The sequence below is a fragment of the Phalaenopsis equestris genome, unplaced genomic scaffold (assembly GCF_001263595.1).
Source record: "Phalaenopsis equestris unplaced genomic scaffold, ASM126359v1 Scaffold000052, whole genome shotgun sequence".
Lineage (NCBI taxonomy): Eukaryota > Viridiplantae > Streptophyta > Magnoliopsida > Asparagales > Orchidaceae > Phalaenopsis > Phalaenopsis equestris.
Window position 1 is genome coordinate 99850 of NW_018164494.1, and position 15859 is coordinate 115708.

Here is a 15859-nt window from a genome sequence, read left to right on the forward strand (position 1 = left end):
TATATATTTTGAAGTTAATATGCAAAGTGGTTTGTATGTAAACCCTCCTTCCAAAGGAAACAATATACGTCAACTTCGAATCATACTGCCTTAGTTATGAATGCTAGTTTATATAAATTTCATGGCGGTAAGCTCACCGGTTTCACATGTAGCGTGAAGGCACTGTGCTTCTAGAAGACGCGGGTAAATAGGCCGAGGTAGAGTAATCTTCTTCGCCTTGGACCCGATCCTATATAACTTTAAAGCTCTTCTCGTCTAAGCTTTCACGGATCCACCTCGGGCAGGCTCGCATCGGAATCTTATCGCCGATGATGGAGAATACTTTGCAGCAACTCCGGCAATCGGCGAACTTGTTCCTCTCGCAGTATGAGCCAATCGCCCTCCTCTCTGTTCCTTTACTTGCGCTTGTAGTTGCCAGAGCTCTTCACTCCCTCCTGAGCGCAATTCAGGATAGGGGTATCAAAGCGGTGGTGATAGGCTTCATAATGAGCTCCGTGACGTGAGTCCTTGCGTCGCTATTTTGAATTTGCTTGGTTGATTTTGGTTGTTTTTGCTGATTTCTTGCGTTGGATTCTCTCGATTGGAGCAGTTTGATTCCGAGCGTCAGGAGCCGCATTGAATCCGAGAAGAAGAAGGTCAGTTGTTGGCTTTTTGTATTGTTTTCAATCCGATTTCATTTTTTACACAGGCTCAATTGAGGCCAAGTTGAAATTGAGGGTTATTACTCGATAATTCTTGCTGCTTTGGAGGTTTAACTGACATACATAGGAGTTATCTGCTTTCAGTTGATGGCGTATCTAGTTGTTTATGCTATGTTGAAAAAAGATCGAAACACCTGTGCTGACATACATAGGAGTTATCTGCTTTCAGTTGATGACGTATCTAGTTGGTTATGCTATGTTGAAAAAAGATCGAAACACCTTGTCTCTTCTAAAAAAATTATCTATTGTGGTGCCGAAAAGTTTAAATGATAAATTAAATGTGTCATAGATTCATGCCGATTTCTATACATTAAAAACATATTTTAGAGTATGAACTTGTTACATTTGGGAGGAATTCTGGAGCTTTAAATCCGTGTTTATTTCCGAGATTACTGAACCAAATGATGGATTTGGGAAATTTAATTATTTTACGAAGCGTCCTTTCAAACATCAAGTTAATAAATGGGTCCCAAGTAAAAATCCTGTATTGCTAATATTTTGTGAACAGGACAATTTCTGTTTTAGAAAGTCAGCTTGATGCATTGTGTTTTCAGAACAGCCCTCAAAATATGAGAATATGTTATCAAACTGTTAAATTTTTGGGGGCTTTGGAGATGGAAAACCATCTGGCATTTTTGACAAGGATTATCCGATCAATTTTGTAATATTCTACAAATGATAATTGCTGTGGAGGACATAAGTTTAAGCCATTATGAATGGTCTACAACTTGGAGTAGTCGAAAGAGCATACATCTAAGAATTAAGAAATGCAAATGATGGTTAATTTGCATCTTGACTGTTGTAGAACAGTTTTATTTGACAAATTTAAGAAGCTGTATAATCCTTTTGTAATGTTGTGGAATGCATAAAAAAATTGCATCATTTGCTTCGTTGAAATTGTACTGAATAAGTTCTTCAGGCAGTGGAGAAACTACAATCTAGCAACAAATCTAACAGGGATGACTGGATAACTGCTTTGCCAAGTATTGGACTAGGGAAGGAAGTTCTGGAGAAGCTAGAAGGGGCAAAATGTAAAGATGAAGATTGGAAAGGCAAATGCTCTGGGACAATGTATGTTTGGGATGCTGAAGAAATTTTTAAATAATGATATCTTTTTCCTTTCACTATTATGCATTTCATATTATAGGATATTCTTAGCTGTTTTCTTCTTCTGATGTATTTCAGCTATATTGGTGGAAGTCAAAGCGAGGGCCATTTTTCTTTGACAAATGAGGCATACTCAATGTTAGTAAGATGAAGTCTAAATTATCATATGATAAACCAGCAAGTTTTTATCATTATTATAAATTAATTCGCTTGATTCATTCAAGCTTAAACATCCTTGCAACTACTACCTATATTTCGGTTATTTATCTTTGTTTTATAGATGTTGATCTTAGTTAAACCTTATGTTGGGGATATGCAATCCTCTAGATCTATGGAAAAATACTGATTCGAGAGATCCAAGGTAAACACTTGAACAAAAGTGCACGAACAAGAAACGCAAAAATAAGAACAAAAAAATTTAACATTGGAAAAACCGAGAATGAATAAAACGATGGAGCAACACCACACCAAGAAATTCAATATGAAATGAGAAGAAATGTACAGATTACACTATACTCAAATTCTTTCTACAATCTTTGAACTTACAAATGCTCCTCTCAATCACACGAGAAATTATAGAAATCCACCCACAGAACTCAGAATGCTCATCTACATGCACTGCTCATTTTGTTTTTCACCCTTGTTTGTGCACTATCAATAACTCCTCTAAAATTCACATTGAGGACTTTAATGTCTAAACTGCTCGAATTCTTTTTGGCTGTAGATCACATGTCTTGAGGACTGAGTTTCCAAACACCTGCTTCCTAAATACTGAAAATATGCTCCTGCTCGCCGCTATGCCTCTCCAAGTCACTACCTTTCCAAACACTCGTGTCCTAGAACATTTGGTTGAGCGCCTGGTACCAAGTGTTGGGGTGTCCCTTAGGCACTGGTTCTTGTTGGTCGCTTCCAGTGCTGCTCCTAAGCCCCTTCCAGTGTTACTCCAAAGCTTTAAGTGAACTTTGAACAACACAATCAGACTCCATACAATAACACCTGAGCCTAAGTCACTGTTTTTTAGTTATATGATTGGTCACATAAAGGGTAGTATTCTCGCAGTTATAATTTGTTGTGCTCCAGTACATGAATTTATGTTCTTCTAGCCTCATAAATGTATTAAGTAGATTTTAAATATAAGTATGATGAGCACTCATTATATCGTTCTATTAAAATAATTTTTTATTTTCTTAACATTTAAATGTTGAATATTAAAACATTGTGTAAACATACTAATTGAAGATGACTATTTTTAATTAATAATTATTTAATTATCTATATACGATAATTAAACTTTAAATATTAGACATTATAATTTTGATAGATTTCCTTAAAGCATGATTATAGATCAAGCTTTATAAATAAATAAATATGCAAGCTTAAGCTTGATTTTAAAAATCAATTCCTCTTTCATTTTTTGTTAAGCTCAACAAAAGATAAATAAGAAAGCATGAACATAGCAGTTCTCAATGTATTTTGTTCTTATAAGATCATATTTATTGATACATCATTCCTCAAAAATTCTCCTCATTGCTCTAGAAATTCTCTCTTGCAGTTTTTTTTTTTTCTTTGCTTTATGCAATATGTTAGTTTAAATAAATTTGTTGTTACTAATTTTTTTATGTTGCTAATTTTCAAGCAGCTTTCAACTTGCTCTAGCTATATGAATTTATCCTTTCTATTGATCAAGCATTGTATCGGTTAAATTCATTTTTTAGGACTTAATTAATAATTAATTGGTATAAGATTTAATTTTGGAGGATAGAACTCTGGAGCACTTTTTAAATTTATAGAGAAATTTATGACTTGTCATTTTCATCATCATTAGCTCTATCCTATCTATTTGAGGTCAGCATTACAAATCCTTAATTTTCACTCACTCCCAATGAGTACTATCTAATTTGTAAAACATATTATTCTTCAAAATCGTTATTAGATGACTCTATCTTATGAGTTTCATGTTTTACGATATCCCTTAAAAGTTTTCAAGCAATACCATAATGATGGAATGCCTTTCTTATCATGTTTTATATACTGGCATGCATTCTTTTGACTGGGAAAAGATGTATGATTATGCCCTCGTATGAAAACATATTTACGGTTGTGTTAAACAGCAATGACCAACCAATATAAGAGTGGAAGTTTATATTTTTTTATTTTTTATTTTTAACATAAGATGCAAAATCTATGGGGTAAAAGATTTCACTTAGCAGAATATGATTATAAAGCTCTCCTGAGTTTCTAATCAATGCCATTTTTTAAAGCAAAACTCTAGTCCTAGAAAATGATTTAGGTAATTATGCAGCTAAAAAATTTTAAATGCATAACTAGCAAGAAACTTAGTGATGTGAATATCTGTCCGGCTGTGATTAACTTGAAAAAAATAGGAAAAAGAAGAAAGGGAAAGAAAAAAAAATGTGCTTTACAGCAAAATAAGAAGTTAAGTATCTAGAAATACTCAAGCTTAACTTGATTTTAAATTTAGCGTTTCTCTGAATTAGGATTGGACCACTTTGCATATAGCCTTTCTTCCTTTTGTTTTTTAATACGTATTTCCATGAAGTTGCTGTAATAAATGTGATTTTTAAATTTTTATGTTATATTTACTACCATCTCTTTACTAACTAAATTTCCAAATGTCGAAGTTCTCTCATCGAAAACTAGTGAGGTGTGCTATTTCGTGCTTTAATTCTTTTTTGAAAAATTCATTCTCTGGACCTTTCATTCTGTTTTAGCTTAATCAAATAGTTTGGTTTTTTTCTTTTTTTGCATTCTATAATTACAGCTAACTCTTTCCTTCATCAAAACAAATGATTAGGTGTTTATGATCTTTAAATGGGCATAAAATATTCTTCATCCTTTTTTTTTTCTCATAATTGATAAGCTGGTTCTTTTATGAAATTGGTAAAGAATTATTCTATTCTGTCATCAAGTTGTTGGACAGCTTCATACTTATGTTTTTCTTGGGCTATTGGACTTCTACATCTATTTAAAGTAGGAATTTGTTGTAATGTTTACTGTTCCTATACCACTTTTTATTAGAGGTTATAGCATTAAATACCCATTTCAGGTTTTCGCACACCAATCCATTACATCAGGATGTATTTCGAAGTGTGGCGAAGTTTGAAGCTGAAGTTGTCGCTATGACTGCTGCACTCCTTGGAAGTAAAGAAAAAGAATCAGGAGGGCAAATATGTGGAAACATGACATCTGGTGGAACTGAAAGTATACTTTTAGCTGTTAAATCATCAAGAGATTTTATGAAAGCTAAAAAGGGAATTACAAAACCAGAAATGTTAGTTGTGTGCCTGGAAGTTTATTTATTTTTTTAATTATAAAATTATGATTTCTTATTAATCTGTTGACGTAACCTCAGGATAATAGCAGAATCTGCACATTCGGCATATGATAAGGCTGCACAATACTTTAATATTAAGGTGCGACGTGTTCCTGTTAATAAAGAATTTGTTGCAGATGTTAAAGCTATCAGGCGAAGCATTAATAGGAACACCATTTTGGTAAGTGCTCAATAGTCTTTGTTCCGCACGCATGATTGTCAGAAAAATACAAGCCTATCTATTGCTGTGTTATGTAGTATTGTTTATGTCTTTAATAGTTATTTCAACGGTATCTCTTTCATGTAAGGTGTGATGGTAGCTTTTGATGGTGTTTTTGGGTGGGACTATTTTCTAGCCTTCTGTTTCTGCGTAAGGGTCAATTCAATTTGTTCTATGTCTTCACCCAAAAAAAAAAAAACACTACCCTTTTTTTGGTTCATTTAGATATTCTCTAGGAATTATTATGGTTTCATCATTGTGATTTCTCTCTAGCCAATTTTGAAAGTGAAACTTTCTTCGATAGTATGACCAAGCATCATGTGGAACAGACAATAATTGGGCTCTTTATCTCTCCTTACTTCCTCATGTTTTCAGGCTCCGGAAGTTTGAAGTTCGGATTCTTAGATAGCCTTACTTGCTCTCATTTTTAGGAATTAAATATAAGCGAACTTCCTTCCTGTTTACTGTAATTAGCTCAAATCCTTTTAAAAAGTGCTCCTATGCATTTTGTTATCAGGAGTGCTACAACCTGAATGGTTTTGTATAGTGCTTTGAGCCAATCGTCAGTCACTTAATCAACTTTACCAAAGCCTGTCATTTCTCCAACATAATCAAATTTTTAGACTAAAACAATGTATGATTTAGTTAGAGGAATGTTTTTAGTTAGGTTAGCTTATGTTGCTGACATCTTTGGAAGTGCTGGTAATCTTTGAAATTTGCCTGTGAATGTATTTTCTGATGTGTGCCTAACTTGTAATGGCGTGATTTCTAGTTTCAATTTAGTATTGATTAAATACCCATGTGCAAAAGCTTTTAAGTGTTCGATGTTTTTATCGAGAAAGCAAGTCGTGCTTATTTAGCACAAGTATATCTAACCATTGTTAACTTCGATTTATACCTTTGCTATTGATTTAAACTTTATTTTTTGAAGGGCCGTTATTACATTAGTACAACAATGTTTAGCATATGTTCTTACTCTACCCTAGTTTTACTTGGTGAAATAGTATTTAACTATTCGTTTATTTCCTTGTCTTGCAGATTATTGGGTCTGCACCAGGATTCCCACATGGTGTCATTGATCCTATTGAAGTATGACATGCTTGTCTTCCTTCAAAATCCTCAGCTTATCTATGAATTCATCTACATAAAAAGTATCTTCAGAAATTTATTTTCTCATTACTTTTTTTTATATGTTGCTGTGAACTCAACTATAAATAGGAGCTTGGGGACTTGGCATCTTGCCATGGTGTTTGCTTGCACGTTGATCTTTGCCTTGGTGGATTTGTATTGCCATTTGCTAGAAAGCTTGGGTATGTTTTGCAGAATTTGTATTTAGTTGTCTTCCTGAAACTTAAATTTGCATCGTGTTTTAGGTTCAGTCAAATTTGAAAATATACATTATTTTGATCATTTATAATAATTAAGTTTAGTAAAAAAGAGTTACTCTGGGATATCACTTATAATCGTTTTATAATTAAGGATTGTGGAAGGGCTTCATACAAAATAGTACAAGGTAGTAGGAAGTAAATGTTTTTAATTTAGCTATTTGGAAAGGTGTTTATGATCTCTTTATCTGTTTTGGATTTCTAGAACATCACATTTATTTGGTCTTATTAAGATTTTAGTTTATGGAAATTGTTTACAAGCATTATACGAAGTAGTATCTATGCATGAAATTATCATTTCAAGAAATTTCTGATATTAGCTGTAGCTTTATCTGTGAAAGAAGCCCACCTTTATTCGTATGTCTTTTCAAATGCTGTTTATCTTGTGATGCTTCACCAATTTGCGAAAACTGCACACAAATTTGCTTGTACCTTACTACCACATCTAGATTCTATGAAAATCAAGAGGGTTTACTCTTCAGTACTCATGTATGGAAGGATTATGAAGTTAGAAGAATGACCAAATATTGTGTGAATAGAAATCGTGAAAAGGAATTCTTTGAAAAATAATTTAACATGCAAAATTCAATAGGATTGAATAAAGAATTGAAATTTCTAAAGCTGATCTTAACTAGGAGAATAACGATGACTGGATTATGTAGTTATAATTTTAAATAATTCGGAAAGACTTATTGATCAACTAGCTTTTTAGCTATCTTCATTGGATATTGCTTTAGTTTTGTTATTGATACTGTATAGAGGCAAGGAAGATAAGAGCCAATTTTTTGTATTTTTTTTTTAAACATCAAAAGGTGTTTCAAAGTCTAAAACTTTATTGTTTATTATATTTATGAAATTGTAGTTGTGAGAATTCCTTCACCCTAATAATAAAATAGTCATTGCTATGCTCCTAGTAAAGATGCGTCTTTTATATGTTAGGTTCCATGGAGTTGACGAGCTAAGGCATAACCAGGAATTTTTGGACTATCATTTTTTCATATTCAGATCAACAACAGTATTTTTTGAAATTAAAGCCGTTAAATATCTAACAATACCTCTTCAATATATTGCCAATTTTATGGTCTGAGCCCACTCGAGGTAGTTATGTTGGTTGTGTTTTGTCAGTATGATATATGGATGTAAGTTATGGGGTTAATACTCATTTGATATGAGTGTAGGGCGAGGTGATGCAGTTTCAGAATTACTGGAACTAGTCGATGTGATAGAATTTTTTTGAACTTCTGTTATCATTGTCGATTTGTAATCCTCAGAATCTGACAACACCTGACTCGACCGTGCAACGGTGCAAAATTCCTTTACGTCGCGATCTCGATCATTATTTTCGATCAAGAACGACCAAGAACGACGTGGAACTTCTGTATGCATTAATCCATGCACAAGAACTAATTTTGTCATTCATAATTTAAAATGATGTTCATACGATTGTGAACACTTTTTCTTTAGTGTTTATTAAAATGTTTTCTTCTGTTTCAAGAAGAGTGGACAGCAGGTTCATTTGTAAAGCTATGAAATGTCGAAGGTAAGCATAACAAAAATGGACTTGGGTGTGCTAAGCATGTATAGTGGAGAGCAGTTGACGCTTCACAGAAATAATGTTAAAGAATAATACATTAAAAGGTATCTAAAGTCGATATGTTTGAAAGTTGAGCAAGAAGATTTCAACATTGAGTGGAATTTGCACAATTAATGGCATAGAATTACTCTAATTGGGAAAGAAGAATGGTTTGATTGGATGGATGGTCATGGTCATATATATCTACTATAGGATACATGGTCCAATTTGTGAAACAATGGATAACTAACCATGCGGGTAAACAAGAAAAAACTAAAGCACAAATGTTGTAAAATAAATGTGTAATATTCTTTTCCTTTCTATGGAAGAAAGCGGCTAGAATCAAGGTTTCTGATATATATATATATATATATATATGCAGATATATATATATATATATATATATATATATATATATATCCATCCCAGTATGAGAACCAAAGGTTGACTAACATGTGGGAGAAAAAGAAAAAGTATTTACAAATATTGTAAAATAAATTATTAATATTCGTTTCCTTCATATGGAAATAAGTGACTAGGTAATCCAAGTTTCTTATTAAGCATGCAATCTTAGAGTCACAGTAGAGAATAAATGAATGAAGAAATTAATGCTCCAACTGGTTCAATTTCTAAGATGGATGGATTGTTTGCTACCATGTTTATAACATTTTTCAGAATAGGTTATTGAAACTTAGCATTAGCCTTTAACACTTTTAACACTGTTGTCTGCCCCTTCACCATATTTTGGTTTGGGTTCCATAATGTTGGTAGCCATGAATCCTTTCAATTTTATGAAAGGTGGACGTTCATTGCTTTGAGTGAGTCTAGAATTTTCGCCCTTCCCTTCAAGCTATGTATATATATCAATCATTTTTAGCTTAGAATTAAGGATGTGAAATTTTATTTGATTAATAGCCTTAGTGATAACACCAACTGTTAGGTATGACTCATAATACCAGGATTTGGAGTCTCTTGGAATGAAGCGATGTCTCTTGGAATTGAAGAGATGTGTCTCTTGGAATTTAGTGGGTTGAGATCAACGAGGCACAGCAGAAGCATGATGGCCTAACCCACATTGGTGCAGGTGTAACTCCCAGGTATCTTTTCTCCTAAGGGGTTGGATATTCGTCAAGGTGGAGATCTTATGCCATATAGGGACAGATGCGAGAACAAAGCGGAGCGGAGCAGAGAGAAAAAATCTGTCCAAATTGGGAAGTTACGTTATATGAGTTGGGGCTATACGGTACAAAGGTAATTTGTTATGGTATGACTCATATACCATATAGGGACAGACGCTGGAACGAAGCGGAGCGGAGCGGAGCGAAAGAATCTGCCCAAATCGGGAAGTTACGTTATATGGGTTGGGGCTATACGGTACAGGGGTAATTTGTTAATTACATATTGTACTGTAGGGCTTACTCAAGGATTATAAATAGACCTGTTTGTAATCCTAGGTTTTTGAGAGAGTTGGATCCCCTTAGGTCTTTGAGAGAGTTGGATCCTCTATTCTGTAAATCCTTTTCCAGAATATTGAAAAGAACTCGTTGCTCTGCTCCTGAGGACGTAGGCATCTTTGCCGAACCTCGTTAAATCTCTGTGTTCTTTTTTATTTGTGTCGTTACTGTTTTTCTTCGCCCTAATTTTCTCAACACCAACCATTTGATATTTTCTTGGAGATCTAAATTATTTGGATTTTTATTTTATTTTATGAAGTGTCTATCAATTAGATATGTCTAGTCTGATTATGGTTACTAGAATTTTTAATAATGATGATACCTGATTGTAGATTGGTTGTCTCAGGTCATCATCATTGGTTTTTTAATATGGCCATTTTATATCTTTTATAATTTTCTTAGTCGCACTTATTCAAAAAACTCACGGGGTCCATAGCCCTGAAATCTTCTTCTACTTTTGGCAACTGCCACCTACTTCTTACTTGTCCAAGCGCTCACACAAATGAGCACTAGCGTGATTTGAATTTATGAGCATTTATAAATTTCTTGAAAAACAAGCAGGTTTTTTTCTTGTCTAAATTGATTGGTTTAGGCTTGCATTGATGGTTAAAATCAGGAAAATCTTTCCAAGTTAAACGTGGAAAATACTCATCCACTATACTCATGTTGGATCGCTTAACAGAATCATGTTAATTTTTGCCGAATAATTCCTTTTCTTTTGAATGGATTTTTCTGTGTGCGCCATGTAAGATATCCTTGTTATTAAATTTTGACGCCTTTGGTATAATTTTTAGCTTTGGTGCTTGATACACGGCTAGAAAACGCTGTTTTCTTGTTTCTTTTGCATGCTCTTAGACATCTTCATATCCTTATATCCTAATTTCTAGTATTGGCTGATCCTTCATTTTGTTGTATATGTTTAAGTAAATGGATTATTCCTAAAATTACATAATTTTTTTATTTAACAGGCTATATAATTCATTTATTAGTAAATACTCTTTGATTTTAGGTACCCAATTCCACCTTTTGATTTTTCCGTCAAAGGAGTTACGTCAATCTCAGCAGATGTTCACAAATATGGATTAGGTCCAAAGGGCACCAGTGTAGTTCTGTACAGAAATCATGAAATTAGAAAGGTAATGCACACTATCATTGGAACTTTTTAGAATCTAACGACTTCTGCTTTATTTTCTATTAATACTTGATTGCAAAAAAATATCAAATCTATTAAATTTAAAATGTGAGAGAAAAATGGTGATGTTTTTCTCTTTGACGTGGATCACGTGGTTTTGTTGGACAACATTTTGCTTTTCTTTTTACCCATGTTATTTTATGGTTTTTTCATTCACACAGGACACCTTTAGAGCCCATGAATAAATCTGCTTTTTTTTTCCAAGCCGGTTAATCATTATTTAAGTTGTGGCAGTCATAATTTTAAGTAAATGTTTACCTTGGTAATTATTTACTTGATGCTTGACATGGGAGCTTCAGGATGGCAGGATGTGCAATCCTCCTGGTGAGTAATCAACTACAGTGGCGACCTTTTGGGATCCCGCAATTTCATTTCTGTGCGGGTATCACAGCTTCAGAATCCGCAAGCGGGGGATAAGCAACTGATATATTTTTTTTCCAAGAATAACTGTCTTTTACTAATTTTCCTACAGCTTCTCACTGTTATAGCCCTCCATTTGTGAATCCCCTTAATTAGATTGATGCCAAAATCTTAAACATCGAGACGTCTTTTTAGTGTAATGATGGAATTTTATTGAATCTCCGAAGTGAAGTGTGCTCATCATGGAGCACTCTAGGATGGGTGACATCCTGGGAAGTTACACCAACGAGGCAGAACCGTAAGACTGTTAGGCCAAAGTGAGCAATACCTTGATAGGTGAAAGTTCAGGCTGTCACAAATTCTGTTTTTATAAGGTATTCAAGCTGTCACTATCTAACCTAATATAACATATATATGATAATAGATTATATCAGGTCGAGCACATAATATTTATTTTACTTAAGATCTATTTTGAAAGAGTTTCTTTTAACTTCTAATTTTAATACACAAAGCAACTAAATTATCAATAATTATATAAAATAAAGCAAAAGGTCATCGACATCACATTTTTCTTTGTATACATCAGAACTGTTTGCATCCAAAATATTTATATATAATGATCATAATTTTCTAAAAACGTCAACAAAATATACAGATCTATCATAATCACAAAATACAATTTATTTGTATGTAAACAGTTTTGATGTATACAAAGAAAAATGTGATGATAATTTATTGGCTTTGTATAATATAAATTAGAAGATTAAAGAAATTTTTTCCATATAAAGCTTGGGCTAAGTATCTGTTATATACTAACCTGATATAATCTATTATTTTATATAGGTTATATTAAGTCGGGTCGTGACTAAATTAGTTTCAAAGGATAACACCAGTCGGAAAATGGGAACTAAGTTTTATACAAAACAAATTGTTATGCCATGTGAGCCACCTCTTGAACCCAAGATGGGACAAAGTACTAAATGGTGGGGCCACCTCTTGAATTTGTATTGGCCACTTGTAGAATCTTATCTATCTTATGGATGATTTTGTGTATAGAGCACTCGCGAGAACATCAATTACTTAAGTGGGGGGAGATTGTGAAACCCCTTAAGTTGATTAAAGTCGAACAATTAAACATCGAGGCACCTTTTGGTGTCAAGTTAAACGTGCTCGTCCTGGAGCACTCCTATGATGGGTGACCTCCTAGGAAGTTAGACCAGCAGGGCAGAATCATAAGGTTCGTAGGCCAAAGCAAAAATACATTGATGGGTCAGAGTTTGGCCTGTCACACCATCTTCGCTGCCGCTGCTATCCAGCCCTTCACTGTATAGCCCTCCATCCTTGTTGATGCCACTGTATAGCCCTCCATCCTTGTTGTCACCACTGTTTCAACCCTCCTTTGTTGTTGTTGTTCAGAACAACAAAGAGTCGCCACTTTTCTATTGTTCCAACCCTCCACACTTACAGCCTCCACTTCCTCTTGCTGCCATCATCCAGGACAGTTATTTCACATCGATCGTTGTTGCGTGCTTACTGTTCGAAATTTGGGAAATCGCTGCTTTGTTGTTTTCAGCCTGCTAACAACCTCGTCCACCATCAAGCCACCTTCCAGACCCTCACTGACCACCTCCACTACCCTTGATCCAAATCTACCGCGAGTTAGTGCCTTGTTGTTGTAATATCCTATTTATGTTTGTTTGCTTGGAGAATGCTATTTATGAGAGTAGTAATCACTTTTCTTAACAATAGGGCCGGGAGATTTCTTGGTTCATCATGCTATTGCTATGGGCTTACATACGACTGCATGGATTTTAGTAAAAAGTGCTTTAGATGCGCGTGGCTCCAAGTTATTGTCAGATAAAAAGGAATTTGGGTAGTATTTATTTTCTATCAGTTCATCATGCTATTGCTCTGGGCTTACATACGACTGCATGCATTTTAGTAAAAGGTGCTTTAGATGCGCGTGACTCCAAGTTATTGTCAGATAAAAAGGATTTTGGGTAGTATTTATTTTCTATCGTTTTTTTAAACCTTTGGTATCATTTGGTATTAGAGTCAGTCTAACTCTAGTCTTATCCTATGTTTTCTTATGTCTGCGAATACCTAACCCAAATTCCACCTAAAACCCTTCTTCATGGATTTTTAAATCAGCCACCTATTTGTTTTTTATTTTCCACCCAAAATCGCCCTCACACACCCCCTCTTCCACCTTCTCAAGCCTAAGCTCTAGCTATGCCACCAAGAAGACAATTATCAAAAACCTAATCAGGTTGAAGAGACATAAAGTTGCTTATAAAAAATCCTCAAAAAGATGTCCCTAAACTTTTTATTAAAAATATGCAGTAGGAATTTCTTCAACTGCAACAGAGGCTTGTGGTTTTCATGAGGAAACAATCTGAAAGGGTCACCCATAGCCATAATGATGATTTTTTAGATCGAAAGGGTGAAGAACCACAACCCAAAGATTTGACATGGAATATCATAGGAGAAATTATGATATGAAAGTAAAGGTGGATTTACCATATTTTGACAGTCACGAGGAAACGGAAGAATTCATCGAGTGGCTTCAGGTATTGGAGTAGTTCTTTGAATACAGGAATATTCCACAAGATGGAAAGGAAAAAATGTCTCCCCCCATTATTTTAAAAAAGAGCGTCTTGTTGTGGTGGAAATATTTGAAGCACCTTTTCCAACGTCAGAGAAAAGACAAAATCACAACCTTGTCCAAGATAAAAGGGGAGATGCAGCGCAAGTTTCTACCCACACATTACATGCAGGCTACATTCATGAGACTTCACCAGTTACAGGAACATCACCAAGAGATCGGCACATCTGACGGGTAGAGTTCAACCTCAAGATCAAGCAGAAATAGTACACCCAATGGCACATTCAAGCCAAACCCGCTTGAGTAGAACTAGTTTTGAATGGAGAACAGGTTGAGCCAACAAACATTCCTAAATCCGTCCCATCTATGAAGTGCGTTAAGTGCCACAGTTTTAGGCACAGCGCATCAGATTGCCCAAACAAGATTATGGTCTTTTTCATTTAGCAACAAGCATTTGAGGAAATGGAAAATGACAAAACAAAGACTGAAGATGATGAGGATGCAAAGGAGTACTAGCCTCCAACTAATGAGAGAGAGATCTCTGTTATTCAATTTTCTTTTATGAGAGACACTCAAACATAATTTATATTGGTTGTTTTTGAGTGTCATGATTTCAAGGAACCGATACTAGAAGAGATGTCTGTTATTCAATCTGCTTTTATGAGAGACACTCCAACATAATTTATATTGGTTGATTTTTAGGGACATGATTTCAAGGAACCGATACTAGACAGATGTCAACCCCGGATAAGAGTATTCAAAAGTTTCATATACATAATCTACCCAATGATTGCCCTTACTGAAAAAGGTCCAACATGTCAAGGATGAGTAGCTTTTGAGCTATTTTTGGAAGATTATATCGAACTATTTGGGTATTAATTTCAGTTTGACAGTGTACTCATCGACAAATGATCAAACAAGAGGGATGACCCACACGTTCGAATTCACTTCAGGAACTTTGTGGGAAAGAACATCTTATAGTGGGATTCAAGTCCTTCTAGAGAAGAACATGATCTTTCTCCTGAGTGGTTTCCATTGAGTGTAATCCAACATGCCATAGATGTGACTTAGAGTTTGTTCCTCTTGAAAGACATGTTTATTTGATGGGTTGAGTACAAGAAATGGGAGAAGCAGGTTACACATTTAATTACTCAAGCCTTAGTTTGTGAGGATACCCGTTCATGTGCAATTTCAGCTTTGTTTTTGTCCAAAAATGATGATTTTTTTATCTGACTGTCCTTGGAATGATGTGTGTGTTTCAGTATTATCTAGAATGGATAAGAGCATAGATTTTGTAGTGGAGTTACCTTAGACATATCAAGATAATTACTTTATCATGTTTGGTAGATTGGTTCGAGAATCTTCATGGGAAGAAGACTAAGCTCCCCCTTCCCAAGAAGAATGACGCGGAAGCATCAGGATGGTAGCACCTGCGATGCCCCTTGCATGTAATATGCTACAGTTAGGACCTTTCTGGATCCCGCGATCCTGTTTCTTCATTGGTATTGTGGTTTCCAAATCCGCAAGCACGTGAGAAACAGCTGCTATTTCTCTTTTCTATTATTATATATTTCTTATTTTAGTAAGTTCCCTTTTTTTCCATTCCTTTCAAATTAGATAATCTACTTTTATGAAACTTATTTATGTGGCATTAGGTTTTTAGGAATTTCTGTTTTTGGGTTGTGTTGTTCAGGACTGCCCCCGATGTTTTCGTTTACTGTCTAGGGCTGTATCCGAGGGTTCGAGTGGTGCCCCGGCTCTATCTTGCTCCCGAGGTTGTAATTGTCCTCCCTCAACCCTTCCGCATTCCCACATTTATCCACATCGCCTTTCTCTTCTGCAGCCACTCAGAACAGCAGCCTTTTTCTGTTTTTCTTCCTGTTCTGCTGCAGCCCAAAACAGCAAAGAGTGTTGCATTCCTTCTTATG

At 34.8% G+C, this 15859-nt stretch overlaps 1 protein-coding gene across 1 annotated transcript in view; it reads left to right on the top strand.

Moving 5' to 3' along the window:
• The first annotated feature begins 238 nt into the window (after nucleotides 1-238).
• The window catches only part of LOC110019149 (sphingosine-1-phosphate lyase), a 19215-nt gene continuing 3594 nt past the window's right edge, over nucleotides 239-15859 (top strand). The window contains exons 1-9 of the mRNA XM_020716724.1: nucleotides 239-499; nucleotides 590-635; nucleotides 1621-1772; nucleotides 1887-1946; nucleotides 4876-5100; nucleotides 5182-5323; nucleotides 6401-6451; nucleotides 6581-6672; nucleotides 10784-10910. Coding sequence (XP_020572383.1) covers nucleotides 309-499; nucleotides 590-635; nucleotides 1621-1772; nucleotides 1887-1946; nucleotides 4876-5100; nucleotides 5182-5323; nucleotides 6401-6451; nucleotides 6581-6672; nucleotides 10784-10910 — 1086 coding nt within the window. The 5' untranslated portion in view covers nucleotides 239-308. The remainder of the gene's footprint in view (nucleotides 500-589; nucleotides 636-1620; nucleotides 1773-1886; nucleotides 1947-4875; nucleotides 5101-5181; nucleotides 5324-6400; nucleotides 6452-6580; nucleotides 6673-10783; nucleotides 10911-15859) is intronic.